At 53.6% G+C, this 21,532-nt stretch overlaps 1 protein-coding gene and 1 pseudogene across 1 annotated transcript in view; both read right to left on the bottom strand.

Annotated features, from left to right (window-relative positions):
- Positions 1 to 21,532, bottom strand: part of LOC141174218 (harmonin-like) — a 140,401-nt gene that overhangs the window by 17,159 nt on the left and 101,710 nt on the right. Inside the window, exons 11-13 of the mRNA XM_073659034.1 lie at positions 14,249 to 14,348; positions 12,932 to 13,041; positions 5,661 to 5,716 (exon numbers count right to left, since the gene is read on the bottom strand). Coding sequence (XP_073515135.1) covers positions 5,661 to 5,716; positions 12,932 to 13,041; positions 14,249 to 14,348 — 266 coding nt within the window. The remainder of the gene's footprint in view (positions 1 to 5,660; positions 5,717 to 12,931; positions 13,042 to 14,248; positions 14,349 to 21,532) is intronic.
- LOC141174478 (serine/arginine-rich splicing factor 9 pseudogene) lies at positions 201 to 2,456 on the bottom strand (annotated as a pseudogene).

Raw genomic sequence — 21,532 nt, 5'->3', positions numbered from 1 at the left:
ATTGCTCAATTAACCTGCATTTTTGTCCTTCAAAGTGTGTAGACTAGTAAAATGCAGGGGCTGATACAATACGTTATCAGCAGGCATTCCACAGATTAACATACAAGAGTCAACATACAGGCCTATACGAACAATGGCTCATGTCCCTGGACCTACTGAACAATAGGTCTGGCATAATTAAGAATAAACGCTGTGTCGTCACATTCCTCCCCCCTTCTTAATTAGCCAGACGTGATAGGCTTCTGATCATCCTTCTCAACATGCCGGGGACAGTTCATCAGCATTTCTTTCACCACAGACAAGGGTTTCACCTTCATGAGAACAAAACTTTGTATCATCCAGTTTCCTCAAAGCATATTCCATGTCGCTCTTACGAATAAACTCCACAATCCCCATTCCGTCCTTGGGTACATCAGCGTAGCATACATCTCCAGCTTCTCTTGGCAGGATCTGAAAGATCATACAACTCCCTGATGGCGGAAGCCCTGAGAGAAGGACTCTGTGTTCAGTTGGCCGGGACGGGGGTCCATTCCTCCCCCAGGGTCCTCTATATCCACCCCGATTCCCGATTTGACCTCAGAAACTCCACACAAATCGACGAGAAAAGAAATCATATCCATTGCATCCTTGACATTCAGCGGATCCTGGAAGCTGACGAAGGCAAACGGTGCGGCGCCGCTCCTCCGCGATTCTTCACCTTGATGGTACGGATCCGCCCGTACCAATGGAACAACTTCTCCAGCTCCTTCTCCCGTACAGCGGCCGGTAAATTGCCCACATAAATGCCCCAATCCCCAGACTGCTGACCTCCAGCCAGGGTGATGGTCACTTAGCAGGCTGGTAAACGATGTTCTGGGGGGACAATATCTGGGCTGACCAGGGTGATGGTAGACCCAGTCCCTGGGCCTCCTCCCTAATGTCATTTACCTCCCCCAGGTCACGTTCCTTCATGGTAACAGGCATTGCATTTTGTGCATTACTCACCACTGGTGGGGGGTTAGTCGGCATGTTGAGATCGCCTTGTTTCCTCTCGGTTGATGCAGTGGGTACCGGTCCTTGGCTTCGGGTTATGACATTGGCCCAGTGGCACACCAACTCTGCTCCTAGGTTTTTTCCCAGCAACACATCTACTGGTAGGAGCCGCACTACTCCTACATCCACAATTCCATGACTGTGACCACAGTCTAAATGTAGTTGGGCCCTCCGAATGTTCAGAGATTCTCCTCCAGGTTCGTTGACTAACATACAGCTGGCGGAAACAATACATTGGTCCGGTGCTAACTGTTTTTTGATCAATGTGACCGAGGCTCTGGCGTTAAGGAGCCCCGCAGCCTCCACACCCTCTACCCAGACCGGCTGCAGATGCTGGTTCATGGTCGCTGAGGTGTCCCATCTAGTCCGGTACACTTGTCCTTGTACCACATATGCCTCTTCCTCTTCCGGTCGGGGTAGTGGGATCGTCTCTCCCTCAGCATTCCAATCCCATTGCAGCACAGTGTTCACTGGTTGGGGACGCGGATGATGTGGGCTTGAATGTTCCCGACATTCCCTAGCAAAGTGTCCCATGAATCCACAGTTATGGCAGCTTAACCCGTCTCACCACAACGCAGGCTGTACTTGGGGGCTTGGGAAACCTTCCCCTCTTTGTGAAGTCCGAAATCCCCGCAGTTCCTCCTCTGGCCAGTCCATGGGTCTCGCTGGCCTCCCTGTAAGCTCCTGTTCCCGACCCGCTGGGGTTGTACTTCCACCTAGACCTTGTTGATTAGCAGACCAATCATCAGCCAATCTTGCAGCCTCGTCCAGGCTGAGTGGTTTTCTATCTGCCGCCCATTCTTTTAAATCATCGAGGAGCTTGGACATAAATTGTTCCAGCCTGATTATGTCCATGACATGTTCAGCTTCCAGAGCCCCCAGTCCTTCTATCCACCGAGTGCTTGCCATACATAGTGTGTTGGCAAACTTCCGATGTGTGTGTGCAGTGGGCTGGTCAGTTTCCTGAAACTTCCTCCGGTAGATTTACGGCGTGACGGCATACCTCTCTAGTAATGCGCTGCGAATTGTAGAGTAACATCTCTGATCCACCGAAGACAAGTTATTAAAAGCTTCTCTTGCTTTTCCGGTCAATGCTCAAAAATCTGGGCCAGTCACTGACTGACACCTCATGCAGCAGGCAGAGGTTCTCAAATAACCGGAGATGTTCATCAATATCCAAGGTGTCCTCATTGAACTGTGGTATATCCCGTTACCTTAAAGATGCGGGCCCCTCTCTCCTGCTATCCACTGTCCTCTGCGCTGGGTGGGGGTACTGCTACGTGCACACCCAGATATTTGCTTACCACTGCCGCCTGCTCCATCTCCGTAGCTCGATCTCCTAGCGCATCCAGCAGCCGCCTCAGCTCAGTCGGTCGATCCTCGTCCACCTGGATGACAGTCCTGGGCTGTGGTCCCTCATCCATGTCTGACCTGACCTCCTCCTGTGGTTGTTCACGGTCCCAGTCGTCCAAGCGTTGCAGGCAGTGCAGTCAGCGGGTGCACGTTAGTCACACACATCACCGCACGCGGGGTCTCTACCACACAAGCAGATAAATGGGATCCTGGCACTAGGACCACGCATTCACTGATCTTGCCAAATTGCTACCCCCCCACCCCTCAAACTTTTTTTTTTTGGTTAATATTAACCCTTTCATGGCCAGTAAACCCCAATTAATTCAATGACTAATTGATAAAGTGAAAATAAAGGGGGAATGTGAGCAACCGTCCAGAGAAGCGCTCACTGCGTCACACCGGGAGGGACCTGACCGTCATGGCCGCGTGTTCAGGAAGCCCGGTCTGTACGTAGAGTAATTATTCCCGAACTGCTCAATGGCGTCCAGGTCACTGGGTGAGAAAAAAACACTGAGTTCATTAATGAGAAGCAATGGTGGGAAACAGAGAGTACTGCACCTGCGGGGCACACAACTGCCCCCTCTACCGGGCCGGACGCAGCCACAATCTCTGTATAAGTCAGAAAACATGGAGGACAGGAGAGAACGACAGCTCCATGGGCGGTGGTGACACTGCTTCTCTGAATCCTCCAGCCACAGCCAGAGCTGCACTCACAATTCGCCAGGTTCATTGTAAGCAGAATGTGAACCTCAACTGATCAACCATTACTGGTCTGACTCTGGCTCAGCACTATGAGCTTCCGTCATGGTGAGTAGACCTATCGGCTTTAAGGTCTATGCACATGTACGAGCCCATGTCTGAGCCCATGCCCACAAGGAGGAGGACATGGCGCCTTCTGGAGTGGTCTGCGGAGCCAGCTGCGGCTCGTGGGCTCCCAGCCAGCTCGTTGGCTCACAGATGGCTCGTGGGTTCCTATCCGGCTCGTGGGTTCCCAGATGGCTCGTGGGTCCCCAGATGGCTCATAGGTTCCTATCCGGCTCGTGGGTTCCCAGATGGTCGTGGGTTCCTATCCGGCTCGTGGGTCCCCAGATGGCTCGTGGGTTCCTATCCGGCTCGTGGGTTCCCAGATGGCTCGTGGGTTCCTATCCGGCTCGTGGGTCCCCAGATGACTCGTGGGTTCCTATCCGGCTCGTGGGTCCCCAGATGGCTCGTGGATTCCTATCCGGCTCGTGAGTCCCCAGATGGTCGTGGGTTCCTATCCGGCTCGTGAGTCCCCAGATGGTCGTGGGTTCCTATCCGGCTCGTGGGTCCCCAGATGGCTCGTGGGTTCCTATCCGGCTCGTGGGTCTCCAGATGGCTCGTGGATTCCTATCCGGCTCGTGAGTCCCCAGATGGCTCGTGGGTTCCTATCCGGCTCGTGGGTCCCCAGATGGCTCGTGGGTTCCTATCCGGCTCGTGGGTCCCCAGATGGCTCGTGGGTTCCTATCCGGCTCGTGGGTCCCCAGATGGCTCGTGGGTTCCTATCCGGCTCGTGGGTCCCCAGATGGCTCGTAGGTTCCTATCCGGCTCGTGGGCTCCCAGCGCTGGATCATCCTTGGAGAGGCGATTCTGTACTGCAGATTCCTGAGTTTTACCCATTTGTTCTAAATGAAGCTTAAAGTTATTGCGCCCCCTGCTGCCCTGCAGGGGTCCACCACCCTTCCATTCTGTACAGAGGTCTCCCGACTCCCCATGATAAGAGCTCAAAGGAGGAGGACGGTGCGCGTTGTATTTCACCAAGCCAGTGATAACACTACACTGCGCCGAGCCCCCGCAACCATTACTAGAGATGACAGGAACTTCTACAAGACAAGGGGTGTAACGAGTCAGAGGCCGAAGACGGGCAAGTGAATAGCGAGAATAGTGAGTGCAGCTCTGGAGGTGACTGGAGGATAAGACACAATGTAACCGCAGAATACTGACTGCAGCTCTGGAGGTGAATGGAGGATAAGACACGATGTAACCGCAGAATAGTGAGTGCAGCTCTGGAAGAAACTGGAGGATAAGACACGATGTAACCGCAGAATAGTGAGTGCAGCTCTGGAGGTGACTGGAGGATAAGACACGATGTAACCGCAGAATAACGAGTGCAGCTCTGGAGGAAACTGGAGGATAAGATACGATGTAACCGCAGAATAATGAGTGCAGCTCTGGAGGAAACTGGAGGATAAGACACGATGTAACCGCAGAATAGTGAGTGCAGCTCTGGAAGAAACTGGAGGATAAGACACGATGTAACCGCAGAATAGTGAGTGCAGCTCTGGAGGTGACTGGAGGATAAGACATGATGTAACAGCAGAATAGTGACTGCAGCTCTGGAGGAAACTGGAAGATAAGACACGATGTAACCGCAGAATAGTGAGTGCAGCTCTGGAGGGGACTGGAGGATAAGACACAATGTAACAGCAGAATAGTGAGTGCAGCTCTGCAGGTGACTGGAGGATAAGACACAATGTAATAGCAGAATAGTGAGTGCAGCTCTGGAGGTGACAGGAGGATAAGACACGATGTAATTGCAGAATAGTGAGTGCAGCTCTGGAGGTGACTGGAGGATAAGACACGATGTAACTGCAGAATAGTGAGTTCAGCTCTGGAGGTGACAGGAGGATAAGACATGATGTAACAGCAGAATAGTGAGTGCAGCTCTGGAGGATAAGACACGATGTAACAGCAGAATATTGTGTGCAGCTCTGGAGGTGACTGGAGGATAATACACGATGTAACAGCAGAATAGTGAGTGCAGCTCTGGAGGTGACTGGAGGATAAGACACAATGTAACAGCAGAATAGTGAGTGCAGCTCTGCAGGTGACTGGAGGATAAGACACAATGTAACAGCAGAATAGTGAGTGCAGCTCTGGAGGTGACAGGAGGATAAGACACGATGTAATTGCAGAATAGTGAGTGCAGCTCTGGAGGTGACTGGAGGATAAGACATGATGTAACAGCAGAATAGTGACTGCAGCTCTGGAGGATAAGACACGATGTAACAGCAGAATATTGTGTGCAGCTCTGGAGGTGACTGGAGGATAATACACGATGTAACAGCAGAATAGTGAGTGCAGCTCTGGAGGTGACTGGGGGTCATTACAAGCAGTGTAGCTGACATTGATGATCTGTGCAGAAGAGCTGACACTTTGAGGACAGCAGGAGCGGCAGCAGCAGAGATCAGGGCGCTGCTCGGTGGCGGAGCAGGCGGGTGGGTGTCAGCAGGGGCCATGATGGAGGGGTCACTTACACGTCGTCATCGTATTCCTTCGGTGGAGAAACGGCAATAACCAGATCGATCCAGTCCTGTGGAGAGGAGACAATAATGAGGGTTGTAGTAGGATAAGAGACAGAATGTGACAGGCGGCAACGATCAGGGCTGTGGAGCAGAATGTCCGACATTCACTACAGATTGTAGTATGACCATGGGGGGCGTCACTGGAGGAGAGTCCGGGCGCCATCCCCACCGCGAGGGGAGTCAGCCACGAAAAAACCATCACACGGCGGGAGAGTCAGCCACGTCAGAGCGGTCACATGACGGGGGAGTCAGCCACGTAGGAACGGTCACATGACGGGGGAGTCAGCCACGAAGAAACAGTCACATGAGGGGGGAGTCAGCCACGAAGAAACAGTCACATGAGGGGGGAGTCAGCCACGAAGAAACAGTCACATGATGGGGGAGTCAGCCACGTAGGAACAGTCACATGACGGGGGAATCAGCCACGAAGAAAGTGTCACATGAGGGGGGAGTCAGCCACGGCCAAGTGATGACAAGGCGAGGGAAAGGGGGAGTCAGCCACGAAAAAAAGTCACACGGCAGGGGAGTCAGCCACGTCGGAGAGGTCACATGACGGGGGAGTCAGCCTCAAAGAAACTGTCACACTACGGGGGAGTCAGCCACGTAGGAACGGTCACATGACGGGGGAATCAGCCACGTAAGAACAGTCACATGACGGGGGAATCAGCCACGTGGGAACGGTCACATGACGGGGGAATCTGACACATAGGAATGGTCACATGATGGGGGAGTCAGCCACGAAGAACAGTCACATGACGGGGGAATCAGCCACGTAGGAACAGTCACATGATGGGGGAGTCAGCCATGAAGAAACAGTCACATGACGGGGGAGTCAGCCACGGCCAAGTGATGACAAGGCGAGGGAAAAGGGGAGTCAGCCACGAAAAAACCGTCACACGGCAGGGGAGTCAGCCACGAAAAAAAGTCACACGGCGGGGGAGTCAGCCACGTCGGAGAGGTCACATGATGTGGGAATCAGCCACGTAGGAACGGTCACACGACGGGGGTTAGTCAGCCACGTAGGAACGGTCACATGACGGGGGTTAGTCAGCCACGTAGGAACGGTCACACGACGGGGGTTAGTCAGCCACGTAGGAACGGTCACATGACGGGGGAGTCAGCCACGAAGAAACAGTCACACTACGGGGGAGTCAGCCACGTAGGAACGGTCACATGACAGGGGAATCAGCCACGTAAGAACAGTCACATGACGGGGGAATCAGCCACGTGGGAACGGTCACATGACGGGGGAATCTGACACATAGGAATGGTCACATGATGGGGGAGTCAGCCACGAAGAACGGTCACATGATGGGGGAGTCAGCCACGAAGAACAGTCACATGACGGGGGAATCAGCCACGTAGGAACGGTCACATGATGGGGGAGTCAGCCACGAAGAAACAGTCACATGACGGGGGAGTCAGCCACGGCCAAGTGATGACAAGGCGAGGGAAAGGGGGAGTCAGCCACGAAAAAACCGTCACACGGCAGGGGAGTCAGCCACGAAAAAAAGTCACACGGCGGGGGAGTCAGCCACGTCGGAGAGGTCACATGATGTGGGAATCAGCCAGGTAGGATCGGTCACATGACGGGGGAGTCTGCCACGTAGGAAAGGTCACACGACGGGGGTTAGTCAGCCACGTAGGAACGGTCACATGACGGGGGAGTCAGCCACGAAGAAACAGTCACACTACGGGGGAGTCAGCCACGTAGGAACGGTCACATGACAGGGGAATCAGCCACGTAAGAACAGTCACATGACGAGGGAATCAGCCACGTGGGAACGGTCACATGACGGGGGAATCTGACACATAGGAATGGTCACATGACGGGGGAATCAGCCACGTGGGAACGGTCACATGAAGGGGGAATCAGCCACAAAGAATAGTCACATGACGGGGGAGTCAGCCACGTAGGAACGGTCACATGACGGGGGAGTCAGCCACGTAAGAACGGTCACACGACGGGGGTAGTCAGCCACATAGGAACGGTCACATAAAGGGGGGTTCAGCCACGTAAGAACGGTCACATGACGTCGGAGTCAGCCACGTAGGAATGGTCACATGATGGGGGAGTCAGCCACGAAGAAACAGTCACATGACGGGGGAGTCAGCCACGGCCAAGTGATGACAAGGCGAGGGAAAGGGGGAGTCAGCCACGAAAAAACCGTCACACGGCGGGGGAGTCAGCCACGTCGGAGCGGTCACATGATGGGGGAATCAGCCACGTAGGAACGGTCACATGACGGGGGAGTCAGCAAAGAAGAACAGTCACATGACGGGGGAGTCAGCCACGTAGGAACGGTCACATGACGGGGGAATCAGCCACGTAAGAACAGTCACATGACGAGGGAATCAGCCACGTAGGAACGGTCACATGACGGGGGAATCAGCCACGTAAGAACGGTCACACAACGGGGGTAGTCAGCCACGTAGGAACGGTCACATGACGGGGGGGATCAGCCACGTAAGAACGGTCACATGACGGGGGAATCAGCCACGTAGGAACGGTCACATTGGGGGGGTTCATGCATGTTTGCAGTTCTACCTTTCGTGTCTATTTATACTTTTTTGTACTTCTTATTAGCAATGGACGATTCGATTTCGACACTTCGAGCCTCAGACAAATATTTCATTTGTTAAGTTTACAAACCGGAATAATTTCTAGTTAATATTGAGCGAATCCCCTTCCAATGCCGCCACATTACAGAAGGATCCGACACCTCAGGAGCCCACGTTCAGCCACGCCGGCGCTCTACTCAGTCACATCGCTGTACAGTATAGCTGCACACAGACCGTGGCACTTGTTGACATGACGGTGGCAGGTTCACTTGTAGCCATTGCGGTGAAACTTGTAGACATGACAGTGGCAGGGGCACTTGTAGAAATGGCAGTGGAAGGGACACTTGTTGACATGGTGGTGGCACTTGTTGACATGGTGGTGGCACTTGTAGACATGACGGTGGCAGGGGCACTTGTAGAAATGGCAGGGGAAGGGGCAGTTGTTGAATAGTGGTGACAAATGCACTTGTTGACATGGCTGTGGCAGGGTCACTTGTAGCCATGGCGGTGGCACTTGTTGACATGGTGATGGCAGGGGAATTTGTTGACATGGTGGTGGCACTTGTTGACATGGTGATGGCAGGGGAATTTGTTGACATGGTGGTGGCACTTGTTGACATGGTGGTGGCAGGGGCACTTGTTGACATGGCGGTGACAAATGCACTTGTTGACATGGCTGTGGCAGGGTCACTTGTAGCCATGGCGGTGGCACTGGTTGACATGGTGGTGGCAGGGTCACTTGTAGCCATGGTGGTGGCACTTGTTGACATGGCGGTGACAAATGCACTTGTTGACATGGCTGTGGCAGGGTCACTTGTAGCCAAGGCAGGGGGCACTTGTTGACATGGTGATGGCAGGGGCACTTGTAGCCATGGCGGTGGCACTTGTTGACATGGTGGTGGCAGGGGCACTTGATGACATGGCGGTGGTAGAGCACTTATTGACATAGCGGTGGCAGGGCACTTGTAGCCATGGTAGTGGCAGGAGCACTTATAGCCATGGCGGTGGCAAGGGCATTTGTAGCCATGGCGGTGGCACTTTCTTGACATGGCAGTGGCAGGGCAGTTGTTGACATGGTGGTGGCGGGGCACTTGTAGCCATGGTGGCGGCAGGGGCACTTGTAGCCATGGCGGCGGCAGGGGCACTTGTAGCCATGGCGGCGGCAGGGGCACTTGTAGCCATGGCGGTGGCAGGGGCACTTGTAGCCATGGCGGTGGCAGGGGCACTTGTAGCCATGGTGGTGGCAGGGGCACTTGTAGCCATGGCGGTGGCAGGGCACTTGTTGACCTGGTGGTGGCATCAAAGCTAGATGTGGGAATCATGAGGAGGTAAGGGATCCATGACATTTCATACTGATGATGATGTTCCTGGAAACCAGAGTAGGTGACAATGACGTCTTTGGAGGAGGGTGGCGACATTCATAAAAAGGGAGGAGCCAACATCTAAACGTCTAAGAGATGCAAGCTTTCCAGGGCGGCTTACGGTGGCAGCTCCGTAGCAGGATCAGAAGCAGTCATACCTAGAGAAAGCTATGGTGCGGAGGCAGAAATCTAGTTGAGACCGTCGACTTATCACAAGCCTAATGTTGCCACTGCCTACCCATGCTCCATAGTGTTCTGCTGCTGCCAGTCTCCTGCCCCGGCACTGCCGGAGATCTCCTGCCCGTCCATGCTTCATAGTGTTCTGCTGCTGCCAGTCTCCTGCCCCAGCACTGCCGGAGATCTCCTGCCCGTCCATGCTCCATAGTGTTCTGCTGCTGCCAGTCTCCTGCCCCGACACAGCCGGAGATCTCCTGCCCGTCCATGCTCCATAGTGTTCTGCTACTGCCAGTCTCCTGCCCTGGCACAGCCGGAGATCTCCTGCCCGTCCATGCTCCATAGTGTTCTGCTGCTGCCAGTCTCCTGCCCCGGCACAGCCGGAGATCTCCTGCCCGTCCATGCTCCATAGTGTTCTGCTGCTGCCTGTCTCCTGCCCCGGCACAGCCGGAGATCTCCTGCCCGTCCATGCTCCATAGTGTTCTGCTGCTGCCAGTCTCCTGCTCCAGCACTGCCGGAGATCTCCTGCCTGTCCATGCTCCATAGTGTTCTGCTACTGTCAGTCTCCTGCCCCGGCACAGCCGGAGATCTCCTGCCCGTCCATGCTCCATAGTGTTCTGCTGCTGCCAGTCTCCTGCCCTGGCACAGCCGGAGATCTCCTGCCCGTCCACGCTCCATAGTATTCTGCTGCTGCCAGTCTCCTGCCCCGGCACAGCCGGAGATCTCCTGCCCGTCCATGCTCCATACTGTTCTGCTGCTGCCAGTCTCCTGCCCCGGCACAGCCGGATGTCTCCTGCCTGTCCATGCTCCATACTGTTCTGCTGCCGGTCTCCTGCCCCGGCACAGCTGGATGTCTCCTGCTTGTCCATGCTCCATACTGTTCTGCTGCCGGTCTCCTGCCCCGGCACAGCCGGATGTCTCCTGCCCGTCCATGCTCCATAGTGTTCTGCTGCTGCCAGTCTCCTGCCCCAGCACAGACGGATGTCTCTTGCCTGTCCCTTATGTTCCATAGTGTTCTGCTGCTGCCAGTCTTCTGCCCCGGCACAGCTGTATGTCTCCTGCCTGTCCCTCATGTTCCATACTGTTCTGCTGCTGCCAATATCCTGCCCCGGCACAGCCGGATGTCTCCTGCCCATCCATGCTCCATAGTGTTTTGCTGCTGCCATTCTCCTGCCCCGGCACAGCCGGAGATCTCCTGCCCGTTCATGTTCCATACTGATCTGCAGCTGCCAGTCTCCTGCCCCGGCACAGCCGGATGTCTCCTGCCTGTCCATGCTCCATACTGTTCTGCTGCCGGTCTCCTGCCCCGGCACAGCCGGATGTCTCCTGCCCGTCCATGCTCTATAGTGTTCTGCTGCTGCCAGTCTCCTGCCCCGGCACAGCCGGAGATCGCCTGCCTGTCCATGCTCTATACTGTTCTGCTGCTGCCAGTCTCCTGCCCCGACACAGCCAGATGTCTCCTGCCTGTCCCTCATGTTCCATACTGTTCTGCTACTGCCAGTCTTCTGCCCCGGCACAGCTGGATGTCTCCTGCCTGTCCCTCATGTTCCATACTGTTCTGCTGCTGCCAGTCTTCTGCCCCGGCACAGCCGGATGTCTCCTGCCTGTCCCTCATGTTCCATACTGTTCTGCTACTGCCAGTCTCCAGCCCCGGCACAGCCGGATGTCTCCTGCCTGTCCCTCATGTTCCATACTGTTCTGCTGCTGCCAGTCTTCTGCCCCGGCACAGCCGGATGTCTCCTGCCTGTCCCTCATGTTCCATACTGTTCTGCTGCTGCCAGTCTCCAGCCCCGGCACAGCCGGATGCCTCCTGCCTGTCCCTCATGTTCCATACTGTTCTGCTGCTGCCAGTCTTCTGCCCCGGCACAGCCGGATGTCTCCTGCCTGTCCCTCATGTTCCATACTGTTCTGCTGCAGCCAGTCTCCTGCCCCGGCACAACCGGAGATGTCCTGCCTGTCCCTCTTGTTCCATACTGTTCTGCTGCTGCCAGTCTGCTGCCCCGGCACAGCCGGATGTCTCCTGCCCGTCCATGTTCCATACTGTTCTGCTGCTGCCAGTCTCTTGCCTCGGCACAACCGGAGATGTCCTGCCTGTCCCTCATGTTCCATACAGTCATGGCACGGCACAAGGTAAATACAACAAACAAGAAACGGCTTCACACTAGGGACAAGGCGCCATCGCTTCTTTACTTTCCAAACATCAAACTTGCTGCCACTAACCAAATATGGATAATTTTTGGACATGTAAAAAAGCCACGGCTTCTTCCTTGTGAACCGCTTGGTGTAAACATGAGCACGGCCGTCACCTTTCCCCAAATGGAATCATTTTGTAAAAAATAGTTATTTTAAAAAGCCAAAAATGTCTGAGTGCGGAGTTCAGGGTGTTGGTCACCGTTCATTTACTCACAGCCAGATATGATGCAGTCACTTGGACATTAACAAGTCTACGTATGCGATACTGAGCTTGTGTGGGATTGGATGCAGTCCTGGAGACCCTCAGAGTGTTACACACTGGAGATTCGTCTCAGTCCATCGTGAACCAATCAAACCTGAAATCATTTTGGAGAAATTCGCTATTTCTCTATTTTTTGTAATTAAACTTTAAAATTTGATTCTTGTTTTCTCTAAAGAACCTGCGGCCGTTCTGAGAGCGTTTAACCTCTGGATTGCTGGACAGCAGTGGGGATTTCCAGACCGGACCCCACTTGGTTGGCAAGTTGTTGTGTCCATGTCGGTGGGGGATGACTATTGGTCAGTGTACAACCTGAGGGGAGACAGATTAACCCCTTCATCACATGTCATCTGCTGAGAAGTGACTATGTACCAAGGGATAGGAGACATCCCAAAGACCACACCCCGCCAGAGCCGCACACAGGCCCCCCACAGAGCCGCACACAGGCCCCCCACAGAGCCGCACACAGGCCCCCCACAGAGCCGCACACAGGCCCCCCACAGAGCCGCACACAGGCCCCCCACAGAGCCGCACACAGGCCCCCCACAGGCCCCGCACACGAGCCGCACACAGGCCCCGCACACGAGCCGCACACGAGCCGCACACAGGCTCCGCCACAGCCGCACACAGGCTCCGCCACAGCCGCACACAGGCTCCGCCACAGCCGCACTCACCCCGCCGGAGCTCCAGGCTCGAGACAGCGTGCTCTGAGCTTCAGATAAAGTCACGTCAGTCAGGATCTTCCCGTTCACAGCCAGAATCTCGTCCCCTCGCACAATCCCACCTACAGAAGAGACAGACTCATCAGAGAGTAACCAACCCCCCCCTGCAGACAAGAGGCTCCTGGGTAATGGAGAGCCATCCAATCCCCACAATAGGGAGATACTGCCCCATCGCCTGCTGCTGAGAACAGGCTCCTGGGTAATGGAGAGCCGTCCAATCCCCGGTATAGGAAGATACTGGCCCCTCCCTCGCTGCAGACAAGAGGCTCCTGGGTAATGGAGAGCCATCCAATCCCCACAATAGGGAGATACTGCCCCATCGCCTGCTGCTGAGAACAGGCTCCTGGGTAATGGAGCCGTCCAATCCCCGGTATAGGAAGATACTGGCCCCTCCCTCGCTGCAGACAAGAGGCTCCTCGGTAATGGAGAGCCGTCCAATCCCCAGTATAGGAAGATACTGGCCCCTCCCTCGCTGCAGACAAGAGGCTCCTGGGTAATGGAGAGCCGTCCAATCCCCACAATAGGGAGATACTGCCCCATCGCCTGCTGCTGAGAACAGGCTCCTGGGTAATGGAGAGCCGTCCAATCCCCACAATAGGGAGATACTGCCCCATCGCCTGCTGCTGAGAACAGGCTCCTGGGTAATGGAGAGCCGTCCAATCCCCGGTATAGGAAGATACTGGCCCCTCCCTCGCTGCAGACAAGAGGCTCCTGGGTAATGGAGAGCCGTCCAATCCCCAGTATAGGAAGATACTGGCCCCTCCCTCGCTGCAGACAAGAGGCTCCTGGGTAAGAGAGAGCCGTCCAATCCCCGGTATAGGAAGATACTAGCCCCTCCCTCACTGCAGAAAAGGGGCTTCTGGGTAAGAGAGAGCCGTCCAATTCCCGGTATAGGAAGATACTGGCCCCTCCCTCACGGCAGAAAAGGGGCTTCTGGGAAGAGAGAGCCGTCCAATCCCCAGTATAGGAAGATACTGGCCCCTCCCTCACTGCAGAAAAGGGGCTTCTGGGTAAGAGAGAGCCGTCCAATCCCCAGTATAGGAAGATACTGGCCCCTCCCTCACGGCAGAAAAGGGGCTTCTGGGTAAGAGAGCCGTCCAATCCCCGGTATAGGAAGATACTGGCCCCTCCCCACTAAGGACAATTTACATATAATTCCCATACATGGACATCCTGGTCTCTCTCTGTGGCGCCATTATAGCTCGCTGCCCATCGGTACCATTATTATTCTTTATTGGCAGTAGAAATCCAGAGTAAACCATCACGTACCGTGATTGTCCGCGGCGCCCCCGTCATAAATCGCAGAAACCACGATTTTCCCAATTGGAGACTCAATGCCGCCTTCCACCGCTAGGTCCAGTGCCCCCTCCTAGAGGCAAAAAAATGGTCTCATTATACAAAGAGCCCGCCCACGCTACAATGCCAGCAAGTCAGAAAAAGTGCCCTTCCCCTATGAGTTAACTGCCCCCCCGCGACTCACAGCACACAGGCTGCCCCCCACCCCTGCGACTCACTGCACACCGGGTGCCCCTCCCCCCATGCGACCTACTGCACTCTGGGTGTTCCTCCCCTCCAAAGCGACTCACCGCATACCAGGTGCTCCCCCCACACGAGTCACCGCACACCGGGCGCCCCTCCCCCCACGCGACTCACCGCACACCGGGTGCTCCCCCACGCGACCTACTGCACTCCGGGTGTTCCTCCCCTCCAAAGCGACTCACCGCATACCAGGTGCTCCCCCCACACGAGTCACCGCACACCGGGCGCCCCTCCCCCCACGCGACTCTCCGCACACCGGCTGCTCCCCCCACGCGACTCTCCGCACACCGGCTGCTCCCCCCACGCGACTCTCCGCACACCGGCTGCTCCCCCCCACCAGCTGCTCCCCCCACGCGACTCTCCGTACACCGGCTGCTCCCCCCACGCGACTCTCCGCACACCGGCTGCTCCCCCCACGCGACTCTCCGCACACCGGCTGCTCCCCCCACGCGACTCTCCGCACACCGGCTGCTCCCCCCACGCGACTCTCCGCACACCGGCTGCTCCCCCCACGCGACTCTCCGCACACCGGCTGCTCCCCCCACGCGACTCTCCGCACACCGGCTGCTCCCCCCACGCGACTCTCCGCACACCGGCTGCTCCCCCCCACCAGCTGCTCCCCCCACACGACTCTCCGCACACCGGCTGCTCCCCCCCACCGGCTGCTCCCCCCACGCGACTCTCCGCACACCGGCTGCTCCCCCCACGCGACTCTCCACACACCGGCTGCTCCCCCCACGCGACTCTCCGCACACCGGCTGCTCCCCCCAAGCAGGTCTCTGCACACTGATATACATACATGACAGTGTCAGCTCACCGTTGCCCCATATATCAGTCACTGCACAATGAAATCTAGTTACAAATATTTGACCAGTGACATCTTTCTGAAGTCTTTGTGATTTCAGCTCTGCAGCCGCTATTTTGTTGTTTAGATGTAAAATGAAACAACTGAGATATGATTGAAGTGGAGAGCCTCAGGTTTAATTAAAGGGGTTGAACAGAAATCTCCTGTGAAACCTTTAGAAATTGCAGCCATTTTCCTATAAAGTCGTCTCCTTTCAGGGCTCTGAAGTAATTGGACAAATTCACTTTTCCCATAAATAAAATGTCCATGTTTAACCCTTTGCAGCAATGACGGCCTGAAGTCGGGAGGCCATGGCCGTCACCATCGCTGGTGTCCTCCGGTGTGAGGCTGTGCAGCAATGACTGCCTGAAGTCTGGAGGCCATGGTGGTCACCATCACTGGTCTCCACCTCTTTGAGGCTTTTCAGCAATAATGGCCTGAAGTCTGAAGGCCATGGCAGTCACCATCGCTGGTGTCCTCCGGTGTGAGGCTTTTCAGCAATAATGGCCTGAAGTCAGGAGGCCATGGCTGTCACCATCACTGGTGTCCTCCAGTGTGAGGCTTTTCAGCAATGACGACCTGAAGTCTAGAGGCCATGGCAGTCACCATCGCTGGTGTCCTCCGGTGTGAGGCTTTTCAGCAATAATGGCCTGAAGTCAGGAGGCCATGGCTGTCACCATCACTGGTGTCCTCCAGTGTGAGGCTTTTCAGCAATGACGACCTGAAGTCTAGAGGCCATGGCAGTCACCATCACTGGTGTCCTCCAGTGTGAGGCTTTTCAGCAATGACGACCTGAAGTCTAGAGGCCATGGCAGTCACCATCGCTGGTGTCCTCCGGTGTGAGGCTTTTCAGCAATAATGGCCTGAAGTCAGGAGGCCATGGCTGTCACCATCACTGGTGTCCTCCAGTGTGAGGCTTTTCAGCAATGACGACCTGAAGTCTAGAGGCCATGGCAGTCACCATCGCTGGTGTCCTCCGGTGTGAGGCTTTTCAGCAATAATGGCCTGAAGTCAGGAGGCCATGGCTGTCACCATCACTGGTGTCCTCCAGTGTGAGGCTTTTCAGCAATGACGACCTGAAGTCTAGAGGCCATGGCAGTCACCATCACTGGTGTCCTCCAGTGTGAGGCTTTTCAGCAATGACGACCTGAAGTCTAGAGGCCATGGCAGTCACCATCGCTGGTGTCCTCCGGTGTGAGGCTTTTCAGCAATAATGGCCTGAAGTCAGGAGGCCATGGCTGTCACCATCACTGGTGTCCTCCAGTGTGAGGCTTTTCAGCAATGACGACCTGAAGTCTAGAGGCCATGGCAGTCACCATCGCTGGTGTCCTCCGGTGTGAGGCTTTTCAGCAATGACGACCTGAAGTCTGGAGGCCATGGCTGTCACCATCACTGGTCTCCTCCGGTGTGAGGCTTTGCAGCAATGACGGCCTGAAGTCTGGAGGCCATGGACGTCACCATCGCTGGAGTCCTCCAGTGTGAGGCTTTACAGAAATGACTGCCTGAAGTCAGGAGGCCATGGACGTCACCATTGCTGGTCTCCTCTGGTGTGAGGCTTTGCAGCAATGATGGCCTGAAGTCAGGAGGCCTTCCCTGCAGTGACTTCAGTTCTTGCTTGTTTGCGGCACTTTCTGACCTCCGTTTAGTCCTCAGCCTGTGAAATGCAGCTCGATGGGCTGAGATCTGGTGAGGACTCGGCCATTACAGAATATTCCTCTTGGCTTTCGCAGGATGTTTGGGTCATTGTCCGTATGTCCTGTGAAGAACCGTCCAATCATCCTTGTTGGATTTGAGTGAATCTGAGCAGACAGTCTCGCCCTGTACACACAGGATTCATCCAGCTGCTTCTGTCTTCAGTCTCATCATCAATAACCACTAGTGACCCGGTGCCATTGGAAGGCATGCATGCCGGCACCATCACACCGCCTCCACCATGTGTTACACAGGATGTGCCGAGGATCACGAGCCGCTCCAAGCCTTCTCCAGACTTTCTTCCTCGCATTGTCACGATTCCTCCGCTCAGTGTGTCTTGGAATCAGTGAGTGACAGCTCAGCAGTCCAATCTGAGGCTGGGAGGTGCTGAGCTTCCTTCAGGTGATTACCCAGCTACTTAGCTAAGCTGTCAGTCCCAGATCTCTGGCAATCGTAGCACTTGCTCAGTGGTGCATTTTTGCCTTGTATTTCTGTGCTCTATTTGTTGATCTATTGCTGCTTGACCTTGAACCTCGTTCTGACCGTTTGTCTAGCCCCTTTGCTCTCATCCACTATCTTCCGGGTATTCTGAACTTGGACCATGACCTTGGTCTTTCCTCTTTAGTTTATGACGTGCGCTCTTGGTATCTGACCCCAAGGCTCACGGGTATCCAACTCAAAAATTAATGTGGCGCTTCCCAAAAAAATCTTTCATATGTTCTCATCATCAAAAATAAAATCAAAAGGGGGGCGTAGCGATGCTGAGAGGACGCAGGAGGTCCGAGCTCCCGCTATCCGGCTCATAATCCTGTACTCACCGCACCCTGAACTCCACTTCTGTGCCCTGCAGCCCAGCACCGGAGAAGCGGGGAGCGGGGGGCTTCTGAGGAGCAGCTACGGAGAGGGCTCCGGTCCGGCGCGCTCTGTGGACCCCGGCAGAGTAAACTCTCTGAGGAGCGGCGGCCATCTTGAGGGCTCTGCTCGTGGCGCAGCACACAGGCGCCGCTGAATATATCTGCTGGCAGTCGGGCTCCCGGTGAAAGGCCGGAGGAGCGATGGCTTCTGGGGAGGTGAAGCAGTGAGTACCGGACAACCCGGCCCCGGGGCCTGTTAAGGGGCCATTGGAATATCTGAAGGAGGGAAACAGCGGCCACATCCTAACTCTGCAAGGGGAAGCGTCAGCCCTGGGGCACGAGACACTCAGCCTGTATTTAGTTCCTGGCATTAATATATGGGACACAGAGTGACCGAAACAATATACGAAGCAACCAGAAGCCACTATCTCCTCCAACCTTTATTATAGGAAATAACATATGTTTTCTACTAAAACCGGCATATAATTTATAAAAGATATTACTGGTGCACTACTGCAGTAAAGACACCAGGTGGCAGCATTGTCCAGATTCTGACCTCTACATAATAAATCTGCATAATCTATCACTGGAGTAACCATAATACAATATACAGTTATATGAAAAAGTTTGGGCACCCCTATTAATCTTAAGCTTAATGTTTTATATAAATTGGTGTTTTTGCAGCAGCTCTTTCAGTTTGATCTATGTAATAACTGTTGGACACAGTAATGTTTCTGCCTTGAAATGAGGTTTATTGTACTACCAGAAAATGTGCAATCTGCATTCAAACAAAATTTGACAGGTGCATAAGTATGGGCACCTCACCAGAAAAGTGACATTAATATTTAGTAGATCCTCCTTTTGCCTCTAGTCGCTTCCTGTAGCTTTTAATGAGTTCCTGGATCCTGGATGAAGGTATTTTTGACCATTCCTCTTTACAAAACAATTCCAGTTCAGTTAAGTTTGATGGTCGCCCCCGAGCATGGACAGCCCTCTTCAAATGATCCCACAGATGTTCAATGATATTCAGGTCTGGGGACTGGGATGGCCATTCCAGAACATTGTAATTGTTCCTCTGCATGAATGCCTGAGTAGATTTGGAGCGGTGTTTTGGATCATTGTCTTGCTGAAAGATCCATCCCCTGCGTAACTTCAACTTTGTCACTGATTCTTGAACATTATTGTCAAGAATCTGCTGATACTGAGTGGAATCCATGCGTCCCTCAACTTTAACAAGATTCCCGGTGCCGGCATTGGCCACACAGCCCCAAAGCATGATGGAACCTCCACCAAATTTTACTGTGGGTAGCAAGTGTTTTTCTTGGAATGCTGTGTTTTTTTGCCGCCATGCATAACGCCTTTTTGTATGACCAAACAACTCAATCTTGGTTTCATCTGTCCACAGGACCTTCTTCCAAAAAGAAATTGGCTTCTTCCAATGTGCTTTTGCATACCTCAGCCAACTCTGTTTGTGGCGTGCTTGCAGAAACGGCTTCTTTCGCATCACTCTCCCATACAGCTTCTCCTTGTGCAAAGTGCGTTGTATAGTTGACCGATGCACAGTGACACCATCTGCAGCAAGTTGATGCTGCAGCTCTCTGGAGGTGGTCTGAGGATTGTCCTTGACTGATCTCACCATTCTTCTTCTCTGCCTTTCTGATGTTTTTCTTGGCCTGCCACTTCTGGCCTTAACAAGAACTGTCCCTGTGTTCTTCCATTTCCTTACTATGTTCCTCACAGTGGAAACTGACAGGTTAAATCTCTGAGACAGCTTTTCGTATCCTTCCCCTGAACAACTATGTTGAATAATCTTTGTTTTCAGATCATTTGACAGTTGTTTTGAGGAGCCCATGATGCCACTCTTCAGAGGAGATTCAAACAGGAGAACAACTTGCAAGTGGCCACTTTAAGTAGCTTTTCTCATGATTGCATACACCTGGCTATGAAGTTCAAAGCTCAATGAGGTTACAAAACAAAAAAAAGTGCTTTAGTAAGTCAGTAAAAAGTAGGTAGGAGTATTTAAAACAAGAAAATGATAAGGGTGCCCATACTTATGCACCTGTCAAATTTTGTTTGAATTCAGATTGCACATTTTCTGTTAGTACAATAAACCTCATTTCAAGGCAGAAACATTACTGTATCCAACAGTTATTACATATATCAAACCGAAATAGCTGCTGCAAAAACACCAATTGTTATAAAACATTAAGCTTAAGATTAATAGGGGTGCCCAAACTTTTTCATATAACTGTACTCTGCCTATAACGCTACAAAATGAACCGAGGGAATAACCCCAGTATAGCAGATAAATGGAAAGACTTTGCCAGAGGGGACCCCCAGGAAACCTCTTTATTAAGGAAGGGGCCGACATCCTTATCAAATAAAACAACAGATCAATGTAAGAGTCACGTATCTGATGAGGAGGAGGGGGAGGGACATGAAGAAATGACCTTGAAGCAAGTTGCTGACCAACTTCTAGAAGATATCCACTTACAAGAACTCTCGGACCGGGAAGATAAAGGAGGTTCATTCTGATGTGGGTCTACTTCACCAAGACATGCAAACCATGAGGAAACGCGTCACTGAGGCTGAGACGAGGGTATCAGACCTGGAAGATGAACTGCCGCCTATTGTTAACAAGCTGACCAAAGCGGCGGGATCCATAAACGCCCGGCGCCAAAAAGCTGACGACCTAGAAAATCGTATGCGAAGAAACAATATACGAATTATTGGCCTACCAGAACGAACAGAGGGTTAGCATCCTGAAATCTATCTGGAAAACTGGCTGAAATCCACCCTAGGAGATGAATACTCCCCGGTGTTTGCTGTGGAGACGGCCCACAGAGTTCCAGCCAAACCCCCCGTCCTGGGACGCCTCCTAGACCCCTGCTTGTTAGACTGCTGAACTATAAGGACAGAGATACCACCCTGAGACTGGAAAGACGAAACGGCCCCATCAAATACAACAACTCTACAATTTCCATCTTCCCTGATGTTTCCGTGGAACTATAGAAACAGAGAGGCCGGTTCATGGATGTAAAGACAAAGGGCTTATCTACGCCATGGCTCATCCTGCTCGTCTCCGAACTGTTTCTGGAAATACCACTACTTTCTTTGCTGCCCCGGAGGAGACGTTGGAGGGGCTCCAATTACACCCAGAGCCTGGAAAAGGGGTGACCGACACCTTTGCGCCGCCGTTCCTATATTGATTATTGGGTTTGGGGTGGTCTGACGCACCTTTTACATATGCGGGAGACTTTGCATCGTCAGAGACAACATAACACCTCACACTGGGGTCAGCGATGGACCCCCGGAAGGTAGCGTCAGAAGAAAAGCTGAAGTTCACGTCTTGTCCTGGTCGAGTCTCGGGTGGTTGGTTAGAAGTTGAGCGCAGTCACAGTGATCAGTCCTGTTTGCTTTGTCTCCATGCAGTATAATCTGTTGGGTCCTATAGGGGCGATAGATCGACCTGCTGACCCCATAAATATATAAAATGGTGGAAATGATTGGATACGTCAAACGGAAATAACGACTATGAGCAGTAATGGTGTAATGGCCGCTTGTTTCTACACCTCATATTTATTCCCATCTACTTATATTAGATAAATGGTGTGATAACTGAAA

Source organism: Phyllobates terribilis, unplaced genomic scaffold, assembly GCF_046119375.1.
Source record: "Phyllobates terribilis strain yellow unplaced genomic scaffold, ASM4611937v1 Scaffold_13__5_contigs__length_258822181, whole genome shotgun sequence".
NCBI classification, from domain to species: Eukaryota; Metazoa; Chordata; class Amphibia; order Anura; family Dendrobatidae; genus Phyllobates; species Phyllobates terribilis.
This window is presented reverse-complemented; position numbering and strand designations above follow the sequence as displayed.